This window comes from Eretmochelys imbricata, chromosome 3 (genome assembly GCF_965152235.1).
Source record: "Eretmochelys imbricata isolate rEreImb1 chromosome 3, rEreImb1.hap1, whole genome shotgun sequence".
NCBI classification, from domain to species: domain Eukaryota; kingdom Metazoa; phylum Chordata; order Testudines; family Cheloniidae; genus Eretmochelys; species Eretmochelys imbricata.
In genome coordinates this window covers 89398709-89419941 of record NC_135574.1, presented here as the reverse complement: position 1 = coordinate 89419941, position 21233 = coordinate 89398709, and the positions used below count along the sequence as shown (strand labels likewise).

At 41.5% G+C, this 21233-nt stretch overlaps 1 protein-coding gene across 5 annotated transcripts in view; it reads right to left on the bottom strand.

Annotated features, from left to right (window-relative positions):
• Positions 1-21233, bottom strand: part of DSE (dermatan sulfate epimerase) — a 66049-nt gene that overhangs the window by 7083 nt on the left and 37733 nt on the right. For 4 of the 5 annotated variants that reach the window (XM_077812975.1, XM_077812980.1, XM_077812976.1 and 1 more), the window contains 2 exons: positions 10966-11219; positions 7952-8191 (listed from right to left, as the gene is read on the bottom strand). In XM_077812975.1, coding sequence (XP_077669101.1) covers positions 7952-8191; positions 10966-11219 — 494 coding nt within the window. Of the gene's footprint in view, positions 1-7951; positions 8192-10965; positions 11220-21233 lie in introns of those variants that run through there. The other variant, XM_077812979.1, reaches the window with a different exon arrangement.

Below are 21233 nucleotides of genomic sequence, written 5' to 3'. Positions count from 1 at the left end.
TGCTATAAAAATGTCAAGGAGAAAGGCCCCATCCACCTCCCTTTCATAGATTCATAGATACTAAGATCAGAAGGGACCATTATGATCATCTAGTCTGACCTCCTGCACAACGCAGGCCACAGAATCTCACCCACCCACTCCTACGAAAAACCTCTCACCTATGTCTGAGGTATTGAAGTCCTCAAATCATGATTTAAAGAGTTCACAGAGCAGAGAATCCTCCACCAAGTGACCCTTGACCCATGCTACAGAGGAAGGTGAAAAACCTCCAGGGCCTCTTCCAATCTGCCCTGGAGGAAAATTCCTTCGCAGCCCCAAATATGGCAATCAGCTAAACCCTGAGCATATGGGCAAGATTCAGCAGCCAGATACCCAGGAAAGAATTTTCTGTAGTAACTCAGATCCCACCCCATCTAACATCCCATCGCAGGCCATTGGGCCTATTTACCATGAATATTTAAAGATCAATTAATTACCAAAATCATGTTATCCCATCATACCATCTCCTCCATAAACTTATCGAGTTTAATCTTAAAGCCAGATAGCTCTTTTGCCCCCACTGCTTCCCTTGGAAGGCTATTCCAAAACTTCACTCCTCTGATGGTTAGAAACCTTCATCTAATTTCAAGTCTAAACTTCCCAATGACCAGTTTATATCCATTTGTTCTTGTGTCCACATTGGTACTGAGCTTAAATAATTCCTCTCTCTCTCCGGTATTTATCCCTCTGATATATTTATAGAGAGCAATCATATCTCCCCTCAACCTTCTTTTAATTAGGCTAAACAAGCCAAGCTCCTTGAGTCTCCTTTCATAAGACAGGTTTTCCATTCCTCGGATCATCCTAGTAGCCCTTCTCTGTACCTGTTCCAGTTTGAATCATCCTTCTTAAACATGGGAGACCAGAACTGCACACAGTATTCCAGGTGAGGTCTCACCAGTGCCTTGTATAACGGTACTAAAACCTCCTTATCTCTACTGGAAATACCTCGCCTGATGCATCCTAAGACTGCATTAGCTTTTTTCACGGCCATATCACATTGGCGGCTCATAGTCATCCCATGATCAACCAATAGTCCAAGGTCCTTCTCCTCTGTTACTTCTAATTGATGCGTCCCCAGCTTATAACTAAAATTCCTGTTATTAATCCCTAAATGCATAACCTTACAATTTCATCCTATTACTATTACACCAGTTTACAAGGTCATCCAAATCTTCCTGTATGATTTCCCGGTCCTTCTCTAAATTGGCAATACCTCCCAGCTTTGTATCATTGGCAAACTTTATTAGCACACTCCCACTTTTTGTGCCGAGGTCAGTAATAAAAAGATTAAATAAGATTGGTCCCAAAACTGATCCCTGAGGAACTCTACTGGTAACCTCCCTCCAGCCTGACAGTTCACCTTTCAGTAGGACCCACTGTAGCCTCCCTGTTAACCAATTCCTTATTCACCTTTCAATTTTCATATTGATCCCCATTTTTTCCAATTTAACTATTTAACTAATAATTCCCCATGTGGCACAGTATCAAACGCCTTGTTGAAATCTAGGTAAATTACATCCACTGCGTTTCCTTTGTTTAAAAAATCTGTTACTTTCTCAAAGAAGGAGATCAGGTTGGTTTGGCACGATCTACCTTTTGTAAAACTATGTTGTATTTTGTCCCATTTACCATTGACTTCAATGTCCTTAATTACTTTCTCCTTCAAGATTTTTTCCAAGACCTTGCATACTACAGATGTCAAACTAACAGGCCTGTAGTTATCCGGATCACTTTTTTTTCCTTTCTTAAAAATAGGAGCTATGTTAGCAATTTAATCTCTCACAAAGGATAGTATTCAGTTTAAAGATTTTCTTTTTTTTAAGTCAATCCATGCCCTTTAAAGTAACTACAGCTCACAGAGGCTCCTCAAGGTAAAATGAAACCTATGCCCTGAAAAAACTAAAACAAGCGTGCTTTGTTTTTTAAGTATCTTTCTGAAGCAGATGCCTCAGGTATCATGTGGCATCCATGCAACCCATTCTTCTAATGTGGGTGTGTACTGCTATGTGAAAGGTATTCTCGCCTTCTGGGTGGTATTCAGAATACACGGCCAAATCTTTAGCTGATGTAAATCAGCAAAGCTCCACTGACTGTATCAGAACTATGCCCATTTATGACTGCAGAGAACTGGCCCCTAAAATCCATCCTTGTTAGGATTTTGTACTTTCACCCATAGTTTGAGGTTAAACTTGTATTCTATGGCAGGCTGAACTGATGTGGATACAGAAAGAACCAATGTAAAGAGCCCAACTGGAACAAAAATCTTTTCTGAAGGTTGACAAAGTTTGGTTACATTTTTTACCATTAATTTTCATATTTACCTCTCTGCACTTTGATTCTAGCTGGGACTTCAAAACAAAAGTATGATTTGCAGCCTGATCAGAGGAGAAAGTACAAGAAAGTTTGGAACTGTGCTGCCTTTTATAAGATTTCCAGCCTAATTTTGCTAACTCAAGAAGTTACAATTACTCAGAAACAGTTCAGAGCAGGAACAGAATTTTGGACTACTTACCCAGTCTGAGGCAAACCTCAAACTTTTCATGTTCTCCCCACATTACTATATTTCCCACTTCCCCCTTTTAAATCTTTCCTCAGTTCACACTCCAATAGCTGCTTTGCAAAATACTTCACGAGTACTTCAACTTATGTCTCCCCATATCCAAGTTGTTTAAATGTCATGACTCGTCTGTTCCCAGAACATCTAAAATAGATGACCCTTCCTTTCCACCCATGTAGCTAAAATGCATGTCCATTCCTTAGTTCTGTCCCAATTTCATTACTGTAATTCCATTCTCATTTAATTCTTCTGCTGGCTTCCACTCACCTTCCATGTTATACTCGAGCATCTCATTCTCTGTGCAACTCTGTGCCTACCTAAGTCTGTGCTCTTAATCCTCTCTCATTTTGCTCTATCCAAGATATTCATTTCACCTCTACTTTTGTATTCTTCTCCCATTCTTGCCCTCATGCTCCCCCACCCCCGCAGCACCTTATTTCTGGAACGTCTTCCTTTTGCAGTTCGCAGGGCTCCAACTCTCCCCATTTAAATCCCTTAAAACACTCTTCATTAAACCTCCCAATGTTATTGCACCTATGTGAATGATGCTGTCACATACCTATCAAAATACAACTCATTGCTATAGTCAAAGATAGTGCCTTCCTCTGGGTCATCAAGAATATATGTCTTTTAGATTGGAAACTCCTTAGGGCAGGGACCCTGTCTCCTCCATTTCATACAGCGGTAAACACAGAAATTAACAGTAACTAAAAGAGGAGGTAGCATGGCCTAGTGCACAGAGCGGACTGGGACTCAGGAGACCTGGGTTCCACTCCCAGCTCTGCCACTAATTTATGGGGTGACCTTGGGCATAGAATCATAGAATATCAGGGTTGGAAGGGACCTCAGGAGGTCATATAGTCCAATCCCCTGCTCAAAGCAGGACCAATCCCCAACTAAATCATCCCAGCCAAGGCTTTGTCAAGCCTGACCTTAAAAACTTCTAAGGAAGGAGATTCTACCACCTCCCTAGGTAACGCATTCCAGTGTTTCACCACCCTCCTAGTGAAAAAGTTTTTCCTAATATCCAACCTAAACCTCCCCCACTGCAACTTGAGACCATTACTCCTTGTTCTGTCATCTGCTACCACTGAGAACAGTCTAGATCCATCCTCTTTGGAACCCCCTTTCAGGTAGTTGAAAGCAGCTATCAAATCCCCCCTCATTCTTCTCTTCTGCAGACTAAACAATCCCAGTTTCCTCAGCCTCTCCTCATAAGTCATGTGTTCCAGTCCCCTAATCATTTTTGTTGCCCTCCGCTGGACTCTCTCCAATTTTTCCACATCCTTCTTGTAGTGTGGGGCCCAAAACTGGACACAGTACTCCAGATGAGGCCTCACCAATGTCGAATAGAGGGGAATGATCACGTTCCTCGATCTGCTGGCTATGCCTCTACTTATACATTCCAAAATGCCATTGGCCTTCTTGGCAACAAGGGCACACTGTTGACTCATATCCAGCTTCTCGTCCACTGTAACCCCTAGGTCCTTTTCTGCTGAACTGCTGCCAAGCCATTGGGTCCCTAGTCTGTAGAGATGCATGGGATTCTTCCATCCTAAGTGCAGGACTCTGCACTTGTCCTCATTGAACCTCATCAGATTTCTTTTGGCCCAATCCTCTAATTTATCAAGGTCCCTCTGTATCCTATCCCTACCCTCCCTACCACTCCTCCCAGTTTAGTGTCATCTGCAAACTTGCTGAGGGTGCAATCCACACCATCCTCCAGATCATATATGAAGATATTGAACAAAACTGGCCCCAGGACCAACCCTTGGGGCACTCCACTTGATACCGACTGCCAACTAGACATGGAGCCATTGATCACTACCCGTTGAGCCTGACAATCTAGCCAACTTTCTATCCACCTTATAGTCCATTCATCCAGCCCATACTTCTTTAACTTGCTGGCAAGAATACTGTGAGACAGTGTCAAAAGCTTAGCTAAAGTCAAGGAACAACATATCCACTGCTTTCCCTTCATCCACAGAGCCACTTATCTCATCACAGAAGGCAATTAGATTAGTCACGCATGACTTGCCCTTGGTGAATCCATGCTGACTGTTCCGGATCACTTTCCTCTCCTCTAAGTGCTTCAGAATTGATTCCTTGAGGACCTGCTCCATGATTTTTCCAGGGACTGAGGTGACGCTGACTGGCCTGTAGCTCCCAGGATCCTCCTTCTTCCCTTTTTTAAAAATGGGCACTACATTAGCCTTTTTCCAGTCGTCCGAGTTTTCAAAGATAATGGCCAATGGCTCTGCAATCACATCCGCCAACTCCTTTAGCACTCTCGGAAGCAGCGCATCCGGCCCCAGGGACTTGTGCTCGTCCAGCTTTTCTAAATAGTCCCGAACCACTTCTTTCTCCACAGAGGGCTGGTCACCTCCTCCCCATGCTGTGCTGCCCAGTGCAGTAGTCTGGGAGCTGACCTTGTTTGTGAAGACAGAGGCAAAAAAAGCATCGAGTACATTAGCTTTTTCCACATCCTCTGTCACTAGGTTGCCTGCATCATTCAGTAAGGGGCCCACACTTTCCTCGACTTTCTTCTTGTTGCTAATATACCTGAAGAAACCCTTCTTGTTACTCTTAACATCTCTTGCTAGCTGCAACTCCAGGTGTGATTTGGCCTTCCTGATTTCACTCCTGCATCTCCGAGCAATATTTTTATACTCTTCCCTGGTCATTTGTCCAATCTTCCACTTCTTGTAAGCTTCTTTTTTGTGTTTAAGATCAGCAAGGATTTCACTGTTAAGCCAAGCTGGTCGCCTGCCATATTTACTATTCTTTCTACACATTGGGATGGTTTGTTCCTGTAACCTCAATAAGGATTCTTTAAAATACAGCCAGCTCTCCTGGACTCCTTTCCCCATCATGTTATTCTCCCAGAGGATCCTGCCCGTCAGTTCCCTGACGGAGTCAAAGTCTGCTTTTCTGAAGTCCAGGGTCTGTATTCTGCTGCTCTCCTTTCTTCCCTGTGTCAGGATCCTGAACTCGACCATCTCATGGTCACTGCCTCCCAGGTTCCCATCCCCTTTCCTTCCCCTACTAATTCTTCCCGGTTTGTGAGCAGCAGGTCAAGAAGAGCTCTGCCCCTAGTTGGTTCCTCCAGCACTTGCACCAGGAAATTGTCCCCTACACTTTCCAAAAACTTCCTGGATTGTCTGTGCACCGCTGTATTGCTCTCACAGCAGATATCAGGGTGATTGAAGTCTCCCATGAGAACCAGGGCCTGCGATCTAGTAACTTCCATGAGTTGCTGGAAGAAAGCCTCGTCCACCTCATCCCCCTGGTCTGGTGGTCTATAGCAGACTCCCACCACGACATCACCCTTGTTGCTCACACTTCTAAACTTAATCCAGAGACTCAGGTTTTTCTGCTCAGAGACTTGAGCTCTGAGCAGTCATACTGCTCCCTTCCATACAATGCAACTTCCCCACCTTTTCTGCCCTGCCTGTCCTTCCTGAACAGTTTATATCCATCCATGACAGTACTCCAGTCCTGTGAGTTATCCCACCAAGTCTCTGTTATTCCAATCACATCATAATTCCTTGACTGTGCCAGGACTTCCAGTTCTCCCTGCTTGTTTCCCAGGCTTCTTGCATTTGTGTATAGGCACTTGAGATAACTCACTGATCGTCCCTCTTTCTCAGTATGAGGCAGGAGCCCTCCCCTCTCGCGTGCTCCTGCTCGTGCTTCCTGCTGGTATCCCACTTCCCCACTTACCTCAGGGCTTTGGTCTCCTTCCCCCGGTAAACCTAGTTTAAAGCCCTCCTCACTAGGTTAGCCAGCCTGCTTGCTAAGATGTTCTTCCCTCTCTTCGTTCGGTGGAGCCCATCTCTGCCTAGCACTCCTCCTTCTTGGAACACCATCCCATGGTCAAAGAATCCAAAGCCTTCTCTCCGACACCACCTGTGTAGCCATTCTTTGACTTCCATGATTCGACGGTCTCTACCTGGGCCTTTTCCTTCCACAGGGAGGATGGATGAAAACACCACTTGCATCTCAAACTCCTTTATCCTTCTTCCCATGTCGCTTTGCATCTCTGTTCCTCACTAAAATGGGGATAATGCTACTGACCTTCTTTTGCAAAGCTCTTTGATATCTACTAAATTAAAAGCTAGTAACTATTATTTATTATTTATTGAACATAGTCATTGCCCACTGTGCTGTATGAAACAGAAGAAGACATAACCTACTCAAAGGATATTATAAGTCCCGTATTTTGGATGTTAAATAGCAATACAATTTATCACTAGAATACATGGAATACCTTAAAGACAGAAACCCATGGTCATACTACGTATACCAGATAATATATACACTGAACAGAAAACAAAGAACTTGATAGAGCATAGGAAGCAAATAATGTATGATTTAATAGAGATACAGAAGATAGTTACTCTTTTGCCCATCAGGCCTAATAATTTTCTTCTCCTGATACTTTCCCACAGAAAAATAAACTTCTCTTTCATGTATCTGGGGGACACCTCTCCTCATTTAACCTTTCCAAAATTTCAGCCAGCAGGGGTAGCTTTCCTTTCCACTACCTAACTCCAATAGTAGTTCTATGCCACAGTGACACAAGCTGAAATGCAGGCCCTTCACTGGTGCCTAAATAGTTATTTTTCTGTATAATCTTAGGCACTCACACTGGAACAATTTGGCCCATGTCTCCTTGGACTGCACTGAGAACCCTACCAATAGAGCTAGTTAATATTCTTCACATGAAAAATATTTTAATCAAAATTGCTTTTTCTTTAAATGAAACTTCTTGGGGAAAACTGATGTTATGAAACCTTTAAATTTTTGTGAAAATGCCTACAACATTTTTATCAATATTTTTATGCAAACTATCAGTTTTTTCCATTCCAAAAATCCCTCTGTTTTCACTGCGATGATTTTGGTAAGAGAAAAATTTCAGAAACAATTTTGAAAATGATTCTGACAGAATTCCAAGAAAAAATATCAAGACAAAATTCACACACGCAAAAAAACAAAACAGAAAATGAATCCATATCAAAGACAGAAGCAACTTTGAAATGTTAAACTTTTTCGTAAAATCATTTTCTTATTTTTTGACCAATTCTAAGGGCCAGCACTTAATAGACAACAATAGTGTCATTTTCATGCAGGTATATAAAAACATGCAGAATGCTGCACTATTTGAGCTATACAGAATTGTACTTTAACTGTTCCGATGAAGTGAGCTGTAGCTCACGAAAGCGTATGCTCAAATAAATTTGTTAGTCTCTAAGGTGCCACAAGTACTCCTTTTCTTTTTACTTTAACTGTGAAACTTGTAATTGATTTAGAAATTAGCAGATGTCCCCTTCATCAATCCAAGCTACCTACCCGGCAGGACAGTTCTATACATAAATGCAAAGTGCTCTTTAAGCCACGGGTGATTGAAGTGATTGATGTCAAAATGCCTTTGGACAAGAAACATATACTGAAAGAGAGATCTGGTGGTGTAGCTGCCATAAGCCACTCCTTCATAGAGGGATCCATCTGTAACTTCTCGCAGCAGGACTATAGACTTTTCCATGATTGACAGTACTTGCTTAGTCCACAAGTATGCTTCCTGAAGATAGCCTGAAAGAGGAAGATGTGGATAAAGCTGACAACTTCATAACATACTATGCCTTCAGGATATGATTTTTTTAAAACAGGGGTGCTCCAAAGTATGGCCTCTGCAGTCCTAAAATATGACCTAAGTCTGCCATCTCCTTGCAGTTGTAGGGTGAGAAGAAAACTGATTGCATGCAGATTTTAATTTCTGATGAACAAAGGAATTCAAGCTTAACTTAGTGAAGAAAATCTGCCAACACCTAATTGTTATTAACCAGGGACCACAAATAAAGGAAGCACACCTTGTACTTTCAAAGAAAGATGTCCCTATTATGCTCAATACACTCACATAGTGAGACTCATCTCTTGCCACATGGGATCATGCATTTGAAATTAAAACAAAATGCAAACAAATCCATGATCTCCACCAGAGGGCTCCAATAATGGAATTATCCAAGTCATTTATTTTTTAGCAATATGGTTGCCACAAGTGAAACATTCACAAAACACACACACTGATGGGTGGGTGCTTAATAGATACAAATGACAATTAACAATAAGAATATTGAATCAAGAAGTTTAAACTTAAAGTGCAATTAAATATTACATAGTAAAAGACGGTCCATACTATGTACATTTTTAGAATACTGTACTATCTAAACATGTACAAATTTCTTCTGAAGAAAAGATTATCAGAGATCTTACCATTCTGGTCCCTTTTGGCTTGTTCAACAAGTGGGGAGAAATTGAAGGAAGCCCCCACACAGCGCCATCTGCCCATCAGCTAGCCAAAATGTGCACCCAAGCACAAATATTGAGAGACTAATAGTGGCAGCAGTAGAGCGTCCAAAGAGAGCAAGGTATGTGGACGTGGCGCAGAGATCAACTGATGCAGGCAGCTGGCACATACTATACCATGCTAAAAGGTACATTAGTGACTGCTCTGTGAGAACTCCCTTCAATGATCTTAGAGACATTGTGCCACCGTAACACACATAATGCCTCCATTATAGTGGTGAACACCACCCTTACTATGGGCTGTGACATAAAAGCCATAATAAATATTTTGGTTGTTAATCCTTTAGCAATTCTAAGGTGTACCCTTACTGTTGATCTAAAATATCACACTAGAGAGAATTATTGTCTCATGGTTTAGCAGTGGCAGTGCATTTATCATCCTGAAACATACCGTAGGTAGCTATTACTTGGTTTACAGCTATTCCATCCCACCCATCTATTACACATCAATGTGTAATAAGGAACAAGTAGCCTATTTACTACCATCTCTAGTCGAATGTGAAAATGGTATTAATTAGTGTTTTCCTTTAGAGAACATTATGTACCAGCCTATTGATTATCCAAATATTTTTCAAAACAACTTGAGTTCTTATTTTAATTCAGGAGATCATAATTTACTGACTACTTAGACTGCACCTGGAACTGGGCTCAATTATCAGCTCTGCCGCAATCATCAAGTGTGACCTTGGGCAAGCCACTTAATCTCTCTGTGCGGCAATCCCTCCCGTCTATACAATGGAGATAATAATGCTTCCTTTGTCTATTTTGTCTATTAGGACTGTAAACTGTTTGGAGCAGGGCTCAACACAAGGTGTTTGTACTATGCCTAGCACAATGGGACCTTGATCTTAATTGAGGCCTCTAGACGTGACTGTAATACTCCTTACATCTGGTATGTTATTCATATTGTGTAAAGTCATAATATTAAAATAAATTAGTTATATATAATTATACGTTTTACCTCACCTATTTGTTTGCTCTATCATATGCTAAAAGAGAAATACATTTTTAAACAGCATTGTACTGCTGGAAAGACAATCTAAAACTATGCTGCAATATTATAATACAATTTATTTTTTACAGATATAAACTATAGAAATCAAAATTCTCCCTGAATGTTGATTTTAGTCACTATCAAGGACAGATTTATTCTGCTAATTTTAACTCAAAAGTAATATTTGTTTCATGTTACCAATTCCTAAAAGAATTGGAAGTTGCTAGAAGTAGATGAAGGTAGCCACAGGCTCACAACAAGTGTTCAACCCAAACTGCAAATTCTGATAGATTAATGATGCCAACCTTGTTGGATGCAAACCATAGTTTCTGCTCTTTACTCTCAGAGAAAGTGGGGACCAATCTCAGCTACCCAAAAGGGGAAAGATTAGATTATGAGGAACGGGTGAACATTTAGGGATCCTACCTAGATAAAGCCAACTTCCAGACTCCATATGTCTGGAAAAACGCCTTAGGTATATTACTATTGCTATTTACTATTGTAGGGAGGGTAAGGTACCCTAATCAGTGATCAGTTGCAGGCACAGTACAAACACTTAACAAAAAGTCGGCTCCCACCCCAAGGAGTTTCTAGGCTATGCGCTTGGTCTGCCTTAGAAAGACTTGAAGAGCCTACACTTAGATGCTTGGGGTGGTCACATTATGTACAATTTGTTTAATACCTGCAAGTGGTGATATGACAATTATTGATCTTCACCTTTACAACGGTCTGTACAATTTATACCTTGTGTAACTGATTATATATATATAATACGACAACCAGCAGAGTTATATGTTTACTCAACAATAAAAAAGAGATGCTGAATATGGCTGTGCTTTAGCGGATATATACACTTGCACATCTTTACACATGGCTGAATTCAAGGTTGAGTGCTAACACGTACAACATAGAATACATACTTCTATCAGTTCCTGAGCCTTTATTCATAACTTATAAACATGACTGACACACTTTAAAAAGAATGTCCCTATTGATTGGTGCATACCTTGATTCATCAGAACCAGGCTTCCTGCCAGCAGGGCCATGCAGTTGGTAGGCTGATGGTTATGTAGGTACTGGAAACCCCATCCACGCCTGTATGATGTTTCATACATATATCCTGAGGCATTGGCAATCACTTCAAGAAATCTTTCCTGTTCAGTCTTGCTAAGGTAGTTGTATAAGAAGTCATAAGCAGTGGCAAAAGCAACCAAAGAGTGAGCAAGAGGGACCTCATCCCATGGAGCATCCTTCACTAACCTGTCAAAGAAGAAAGAGGTCAATTAATAAATTGAGTTCCAAAGATTTTTCACCAGGCTTTGATGAGTAAGTGACTCAATATCTTTGAAATTAGGTACCTAATGTAAAGAGTTCAACAGCCTTCCAACAGGAAACAACCTAGCTAGTTTTAAAATGAAGCTTGATAAATTTATGAATGGGGTTTTATAGGACAGGGTTGCCTGAAATACCAGGGGACTGGACTTAATAACACAGATAGTCCTGATGTATGTTCTGAACACAGAGAACATGCTATCTATTAACTCTCTCTGGAACATTTCACTTGTTTCTAAATAGATACAGAAGTCATCCTTAAAAACTCACCAGTTGTGTTAGATAAATGAATTCCTTTTCCATAGATTCCATATCTTTACCTCAGTAGCTGCAATATTCTAGCTTTTGCTTCAGGAGTAGATATGTGGAAAATTAGATAATATTACATATATTGAGGTAATATCCATTCATCTGAAGTAAAACTGGTAAATTTCAAGGATGACCTCTAATCTGAAAGTAATAACATAAACTTAATATTCTTCTCAATGTTTGTTACAATCTTTTATTTTTAAGTGAATTTAATGCTGGTGAAAAATATCTGCGTGGCGGCCTTGGAATCTGGAGTCTTCTATGGTAGCACAGTATATCTTTCCAAGCCAAGTATTACATGGGCAGCAACAGTGCAAACTCCATGACACTGACCTGCTGTGATGGGGAATACAAACCCCACACTGGAGAGGAAGGAATTAAAAGCTTCTCTGGGCTCAGGTGGCCCCATCTTGCTACACCTGCAAAGCCTGCAGATGTTGGAGGATAGGGTTGTCAGGCATCCGGTTTTCGACCAGAATACCTGGTCAAAATGGGACCCTGGTGGCTCCAGTCAGCACCACTGACTGGGCTGTTAAAAGTCCAGTCATTGGCGCAGTGGGGCTAAGGCAGCCAGGCTCCCTGCCTGCCCTAGCTATGCATGGCTCCCGGAAGTGGCCAGCATGTCCCTGCGGCCCCTAGGTGCAGGGGTAGCCGGGAGGCTCCATCTGCTGCCCTCACCCTGAGCACTGGCTCCGCAGCTCCCATTAGCCAAGAACTGCGGCCAATGGGAGCTGCAGAGGCAGGGCCTGAGGGCGTGGACAGTGTGCAGAGCCACTTGTCTGCACCTCTGTCTAGGGGCCACAGAGACATATCGGCTGCTTCCAGGAGCAGCCTGAAGTAAGTGCCACCTGAAGCCCCCAGCCCTGAGCCCCACCCCCCATCCCCTCCTGTATTCCAAACCCCTTGGCCCCACCTCCCCCCAGCCTGGAGCCCCCTCCTGCATCCCACACCCCTCATCCTCAGCCCCACCCCAGAGCCCGTACCCCCAGCCGGAGCCCTGACTCCCTTCCACACCCCAACCCCTTGCCCCAGCCCGGTGAAAATGAGCGAGTGAACGAGGGTGGGGAGAGTGAGGGAGGGAGGGTGGGAGGGGGGATGGAGTGAGTGGGGCCGGGGCCTTGGAGAAGGGGCGTGGCCTTGGGGAAAGCATGGGGCAGCGGCAATCAGAAAGTTGGCAACCCTACTGGAGGAGATTAAAAAGGGAAACAAAGTAGCTCACTAGCAGGCAGACAGTGCAAGTGAGCTGACTTGCACTCTCAGCTCCTGGGAAGGAATTCCACAGGAACTCTTGCTGCCTGAGGCCTGGCTATGGTGGCCTAACCAAGCCTGCAAAGAGACCAATGATTCTCTGAGGGTTAGGAACTTTATCTTTATGTCCAATCCTTTACTTTACCCTATGGGAAGAGAGGGGACTAGTAGGAAGTGATCCAGAGAAAGAGCTGCACAACACCCCATGGTGCAGGACTTAACTGCCTATCATTGGGCTCTAATTTGGAGCCTGGTGGAGGATGTGGGCCTGGGCTCCCTGACCACACCCTAAAGAGGGATAATTGCAGGAATCTACCCCTCGATGGGGAACTTAGTTGGGGGAAGACCCTGAAGATAGAAAGTTCTGAACCGCAAGACCCTGAGCCAAGGGGGAAACCCTGAATCCTTCATTTGGTCCTGAAGACCTACCCGTTATTGGACTCTTTTTTTATACACCCCGATAGGGGTGGACTGAAAATGTGACCTGGCTGAAGGGCTGAGTCACTGAAAGGACAGATCACTGCAGGGTGGAGCCACAGTGGAAAAGGGGAATGCCTGGGAGGAAGTCAACCTGCCACACACTTGCCTGACCACTAAGCAGCACTGGCAGCGAGTGTTCCCCTTCACACCTCCCAATATTCCTTATCCCTGACCTAGAGGGGCCACTTCCAGAAGTCTCCATGCTCAATCAGTTCTAGGACTCTCTGTTAAGACTGCCAAGAAGAGTGCCAACTATGAATGAGGTTTTTGCAATATGGATACCTTGTCCACCAGGAAGTAGATTCAGAGCACTATTGTATTTTATGTAGGCCATCAAACAGCCATGGAATTGAGCTATGCCAGAGTAAGGAAGGGAGACTTTGGCCTATAAATATGAAAGCAAATTTACACATTTAGAATAATCAAAAATACAAAATTCAAACAAATACACGAAATACCTGGAATAAAATGCTATTATTCAAAAATCTGATAGACAATATTTGCTTGTGTGAACAATAATAATTGTGCTAAGCCTAACAAAGGAGTAAATCTGAACAGGGAAAAATTTGCAGAGCAAAGGATTCTCATAATCAATAGGATCATGTACATTTCAGACTTGTTTTGCAGAGCAGAGTTTGAAGGAATATATCCTGAATATCAATACTTGGTATGAGAAATAAGCAACTGCTTGCACAGCTTTCAGTTCTCTTTAACCTCTACTCATGCTTTTTATTATATGTTTTTTATTTATAAAAATACATTTTGAACACTGATGGGGCGGCAGGGGGATGAGTGGGGAAGAAGCAGGGGGTGAAACCTGGCTCCTCTGCAGCTAATGGGAGTTTTATCATTGACTTGCGGGGGCCAGGATTTCAACCTAAACTTTTATAAATAGCAGACTAAACAGGTATGCTAGAGTTCTGATGGAATATGATTAAAGAAGACTATACACTCATTCATTTATCAATACTGTGGAGTCACTAAGAACATAAAAGCTACCATACGGGGTCAGACCATGGTCCAATTTGCCCAGTATCCTGTCTCCAACAGCACCCTATATCAGAGCTTCAGAGGGATTGTACAAAACAGGGCAATTATGGAGTGATCCAGTCTTCCACTCCTGGTTCCTGGCAGTCAGAGGTTTAGGGTTGACCCAGAGCATGGGGTTGCATCCCTGATCATCTTGGCTAACAGCCATTGATGGACCTGTCCTCCATGAACCTATCCAGTCCTTTTTTGAATGAAATTATGCCTTTGGCCATCAAAACATCTCATGACAATGAGCTCCGCAGGATAACTGTGCATTGTGTGGAAAAAGTACTTCCTCTTGCTTTTTATTAAATCTGCTGCCTATTAATTTCATTGGGTGGTAACCCCGATTTTTTGTATGGTGTAAAAGTGTAAATAACACTTCTTTGTTCATTTTTTCCACACACATGATTTTATAGACCTCTGTCTATCATGTCCCTCCTTTAGTCATCTCTTTTCTAAGATGAACAGCCCTAATCTTTTAAATCTCTCTTCATATGGAAACCACTCCATACCCTTGATCATCTCTGTTGCTCTTCTCTGAACCTTTTCCAGTTTCACTATATCTATTTTGAGATGCGGCAACCAGAACTGGACACAGTATTCAAGGTGTGAGCACAGCATGGATTTATATAACGGAATTATATCCTGTCTTATTTTCTATCCCTTTCCTAAAATATAAAGATAGACAACTAAAGGTGTGGTGAAGCTGACTATCTTTAAGACGGTGCCTTTACTATTATCCTTTCCCAAATCCCTACATGTACATTCTGTTCCGCAACAACTTCTGTCATTTTCTGCCAAATCAAACTCTAAATCTAGTAATCAGGGCTTGTTGCCAGGTGCAACAAAGTTTCTCACTGGAGTCTGCAGTTGTTCGGTGTAGAAGAGCTGTAGCCCTTACAGCCAAAGGCTTTACACATTTTCCCTAGAAACTCATTATTTCCATTTGACAACAGCAAAACATTTCCAGATAAATTAACTGAGACACTAACTGACTTAGGTGAACAAGCCTGCACACATCCAGGGTACGGTTTTTTTAAAACTGTCTCCTTAGAGCCACAAAACTTGGAAAGTCTGGTTAATCCATTATATGTCAAGTCCAGCTCAGTGCCCACATTCCTTACTATTTCTGCTTTTGTATCTTTCTTTTGCACTAAAATGACTTTGAACTATGTGCTCTTATTCATGAAGAGGTTGATTTCTTTGTAGTTAAAATGTTACATTCTGCCTGACTTACAACCCCATGAAATACCATTGACTTTGATGGAATCGAATGATGTACAATTCAGGACAGAATTTAGACCCATTAATTCATTTTGGGTGCAGAATGCTTTTAAGAAAAATTAAACTTACACCACCAACAAAGCGTGGGAGCTCAGAAGGGAGAGTTCACCCCTGGATTCTTCTCTATCAAACACAGAAGGTGCCTCATGTGGCTATTAGACATTGTCTGTACTAGAAAATGCTATACCCAATTTCTAGCAATGGGGCACAACTGCATACAAAATCCTAGAGTTTTCACCTCTGTGTCATGAACTGCTAATCAGTGTACAGACCCTTGAACAAGTATTTGGAGACCCCTCATTTTCAAATAATGTTCTTTTGGTTCTCGCTAGACTTTTTCACATTCAGGTGGTATTCAGAAGGCAGAGGTGCCACTGTCAGTGCCTTATCCTGGAACAGCTTAAATGTGGCAGGGGCCAACTGGTGAACTACAGTCAATTAACTAGAATGGAACCATTTTAGAGCTAAGTTCAAAGCACAACTTCACTGTAAGTGGAAGCAGCTTTACAAACAATCACAGCCTGCATTCTGGAATGAATTTAAACAATTTGGCGATCTTTCGCCTTACTTCATCATAAATGGAATAGTTCTGTTAGAATTCACAGTATCTGGATTCTACTATGGTAATTTTAGGTTAGAATCAACATAAGAAACATAAGAATGGCTCATACTGGGTCAGACCAAAGGTCCATGTAGCCCAGTATCCTGTCTTCCGACAGTGGCCAATACCAGGTGCCCCAGAGGGAATGAACAGAATAGGTGATCATTAAGTGTTTCATCTCCTCGCCCATTCCCAGCTTCTGGCAAACAGAGGCTAGGGACACCATCCCTGCCCATCCTGGCTAATAGCCATTGATGAACCTATCCTCCATGAATTTATCTAGTTCTTTTTTGAACCCTGGTATAGTCTTGGCCTTCACAACATCCTCTGGCAAGGAGTTCCATAGGTTGACTGTGCACTGGGTGAAAAAATACTTCCTTTTGTTTGTTTTAAACTTGCTGCCTATTAATTTCATTTGGTGACCCCTAGTTCTTGTGTTATGAGGAGTAAATAACACTTCCTTATTTACTTTCTTCACACCAGTCATGATTTTATACACCTCTATATCCCCCCTTAGTTGTCTCTTTTCCAAGACCCAGTCTTATTAATCTCTCCTCATATGGCAGCCGTTCCATACCCCTAATCATTTTTGTAGCCCTTTTCTGAACCTTTTCCAAGTCCAATATATCTTTTTTGAGATGGGGCAACCACATATGCACACAGTATTCAAGATGTGGGCATACCATGGATTTATATAGAGGCAATATGATATTTTCTGTCTTATTATCTATCCCTCTCTTAATGATGCTGAACATTCTGTTCGCTTTTTTGACTGCCGCTGCACATTGAGTGGATGTTTTCAGAGAACTATCCACAATGACTCCAAGATCTCTTTCTTGAGTGGCAACAGCTAATCTATACCCCATCATTTTATATGTATAGTTGGGATTACGTTTTCCAATGTGCATTACTTTGCATCAAGTGTAGAGTACTACTAACTCAAATATTAAAACATTTTGAATGAATGTGAGTTAACTGCAGACATGGTTTTAATAAAATAAGGAATTTCAGCTACCCAGGAGAGGGTCAGATTTGCTCCCTTTTCAGTGAATTTAACTGGGCTTTTTGATATATAAAAGTCCTTGCCTTTCTGTCAGAAACCTCCTCTAGATTCTACAACTGAAGTAGACAACATTGACATAAGTAGTTACATGCCCAAGACAAACTTTACATCAGTAGAATACCTGCCCAAGCTTAAACTAAAGCATTCTGCAATACCACTAAATAGTAACCTCCCTGACAACAAGAATGAATCACTAACTTGTCTCCAACAGAAAGTATCAAATCAAAGAGGATCAAACTTAACACACAGCTTTAACAGTCATGGAAAAGAGCCAGTCTCTATACTTATGATGAAGCTTGTACTTCATGGGCCAGATTTTTAGCTGGTAAATCAGCATAGCTCCATTAATGTAATTAACTTCAATGAAGCTATTCTAATTTACACCACCTGAGTATCTGACCCACAGACTCTAACTTAGAAAGCAAGGTAGAAAAGCAGCACAGGAAATTTAAGCCTGCCCTGATACTCATGAAACTTCAACAAAGATGTGACTCACATTAACCAAAACTAAAACCTGAAAAATCTGTTAGCCAGGTGACACATTTCTTAAATGACAGCTGCAACTTCCAGGCCCACTGCCCAGATGGAACACTCAGCTCCTAAAGAAATGCACCAAGGGAGTTGCTGCTGACATACTGTAGAAATGAATGCACAAATATTTGTAATGATATATCTGGAGGTCAGGGTTCACGATGTACTCATTTAAAAGTGAATCTGTATCTGACTTTTTGGGGCGTGGGGGGGAGAAGAGTTAATTATTGTTAGAGACACTTAAAGAAGTCGGCATCCCATTCTAAGTAGTCAACCATAAAAACAGGATAATGGAAGATGGTGATGTCCATTCCAGGTGATTGTGGTGGGCACAGTAGAAGGGTGTTATTTTAAAAGGTTAGCGAATTGCTCCCTGTCATCTCCTGTACCCTTTAATTGCTGTTTCACATACCTGGCATGGCGAGAGCTACACTGAATATTAACTGGTATATCATTACTGGCAGGTATATCATCCCTTTGAAGTGTCAAGGTTCCAGTGGAACCCTATCATGTCAGAGAATACCATCACATGTTACTGCCTCACACAAGCTGCAGGAAAAAAATAATCCAAAGGTGTTACTGGGACTCATGTTGATCCGATTATCATGAGCTATGTGGTGCACATAGGCAGCTCCAAGTGTAGACATAGTCTTAGAGACCTATATAAATGAAGCCAGTTCTTGATGGACAAACGTACACATCACAACAACTGGAACCCTTGGAGCAAGTCACAGCAGAGAATATGGTCAACCATTATATGGTTCTGGAAACTGAACTCCCCTTTCACTCCTAGAGCGATTCTTTTAGGTCAGAGAAAGACCAAGTACAGGGTAGGACCGTTACTCAATGTGGAGGGGGAAATAATAACAGAAAATGTGGAAATGACAGAGGTGCTTAATGATTTTTTTGTTTCGGTTTTCACCAAGAAGGTTGGTGGTGATTGGACGTCTAACATAGTGAATGCCAGTGAAAACGATGTAGGATCAGAGACTAAAATAGGAAAAGAACAAGTTAAAAATTACTCAGACAAACCAGATATCTTCAAGTCACCAGAATATTCAAGGAGCTGACTGAGGAAATATTTGAGCCATTAGCCATCTTTGAAAAGTCATGGGAGATGGGAGAGATTCCAGAAGACTGGAAAAGGGAAAATATAGTGCCCATCTATAAAAAGGGAAATAAGGACAACCTTGGGGAATTATAGACCAGTCATCTTAACTTCTGTACATGGAAGGATAATGGAGCAAATAATTAAACAATCAATTTGCAAACATATAGAAGATAGTAAGGTGATAAGTAACCGTCAGCATGGATTTGTCAAGAACAAACTGTGTCAAACTAACCTGATAGCTTTCTTTGACAGGGTAACATGCCTTGTCGATGGGGGAAAGTGATAGACATGGTATATCTTGATTTTAATAAAGCTTTTGATACTGTCTCGCATGACCTTCTCATAAACAAGTTCAGGAAATGCAACCTAGATGGAGCTACTATAAGGTGGGTGCATAATTGGTTGGAAAACCATTCCCAGAGAGCGTAGTTATCAGTGGTACATAGTCATGCTGGAAGGGCAGAATGAGTGGGGTCCCGCCGGGATCAGTTCTGGGTCTGGTTCTGTTCAATATCTTCATCAATGATCTAGATAATGGCATAGAGAGTACACTTATAAAGTTTGCGGATGATACGAAGCTGGGAGGGGTTGCAAGTGCTTTGAAGGATAGGATTAAAATTCAAAATCATCTGGACAAACTGGAGAAATGGTCTGAAGTAAATATGATAAAATTCAATAAGGACAAATGCAAAGTACTCCACTTAGGGAGGAACAATAAGTTGCACACATACAAAATGGGAAATGCCTAGGAAGGAGTACTGTGAAAAGTGATCTGGGTGTCATAGGGGACTGTTGCAAAAAAAGTGAACATCATTCTGGGATGTATTAGCAGGAGTATTGTAAGCAAGACAGGAGAAGTAATTCTTCCACCCTACTCTGTGATGATTAAGCCTCAACTAGCATATGGAGTCCAGTTCTGGGAGCCACATTTCAGGAAAGATGAGGACAAATTGGAGAAAGTCTAGAGAAGAGCAACAAAAATGATTAAAGGCTCTAGAAAACATGACCTATAAGGGAAAATTGAAAAAATTGGGTTTGTTTAGTTTGGAAAAGAGAAGACTGAGAGGGGACATGATAACAGTTTTCAAGTACATAAAAGGTTGTTACAAGGAGGAGGGAGAAGAATTGTTCTTCTTAATCTATGAGGATAGGACAAGAAGCAATGGGCTTAAATTGCAGCAAGGGAGGTTTAGGTTGGACATTAGAAAAAAATTCCTGTCAGAGTGATTAACGCTCTGGAATAAATTGCCTATGGAGGTTGTGGAATCTCCATCACTGGAGATTTTAAGAGCAGGTTAGACAAATACCGGTCAGTAATGGTCTAGATAATACTTAGTCCTGCCATTAGTGCAGGGGACTGGACTAGGTAACCTCTCGAGGGCCTTCCGGTCCTATGATTCTATGATTTGGAAAACAAACTGCTGGTTAAGAATGGGGAAAGTTGTAATTACTTGTCTGTGCTGCACCGGATAAACCGATTTTGTTTCTTGGGCTGTCAATCTACCATCCAACACTAAAATATTAAAGAAGAAATGTTGGATGTATTTATATCTTCAGAAAGAGGTTAAAAATATTCCTCAGAGGGGATATCCCTGGATAACAGTAACTCTTTCATCTTCTCATGAATAAAAAGTGACAGCAAGCAGGATGAATCACTTAGTGACCATAATCTTACCGAGTATTTGGCTAAACAGAGTCGTCCACAGTTTTTGCTTGGGAGAAGGCTTACAAGAAAAACACAGAAGGAAGAGACATCTCTTAGAACTACTCTTGCTGCTCCAGAATCTGCCATTCAATTAGCACTTCCCAAAGAAAGGAGAAGAGACATTTTTTAGAGATGGCAACAGAAGGAAAACATGAAGGAAATCATGCAAACGCTAAAACTTATTCTAAGGATTTACCACTATTATAGTAAACTCTTTGTAAACTTTGGATAAGGCAAGATATGTATCCAAAATATACTAGAGTCCATGCAAGTAGGAAGGAAAGATTACTTGAATTTGTTGAACAGACTCAGGAACAGCTTTCATTCATAGGCCTTAAATGTATCCTTATAAATAAAGGCAAATGAAAAAAATATATACTTATGGTTTACATATGTAAATGATACTGTAGTACAAAAATGCATATCATTTAGAAGAGGCACCTATTGGGAGCTTGCCAAACTTTATAGGAAGAAAGAATTTATAATATCGTTCAATTATCGAACACAAGGTTCTTTATTTTCAGTTTATAACAAATCTTTGTTGCATTATTTTAAACAATGAGAAGTTGACACAATCA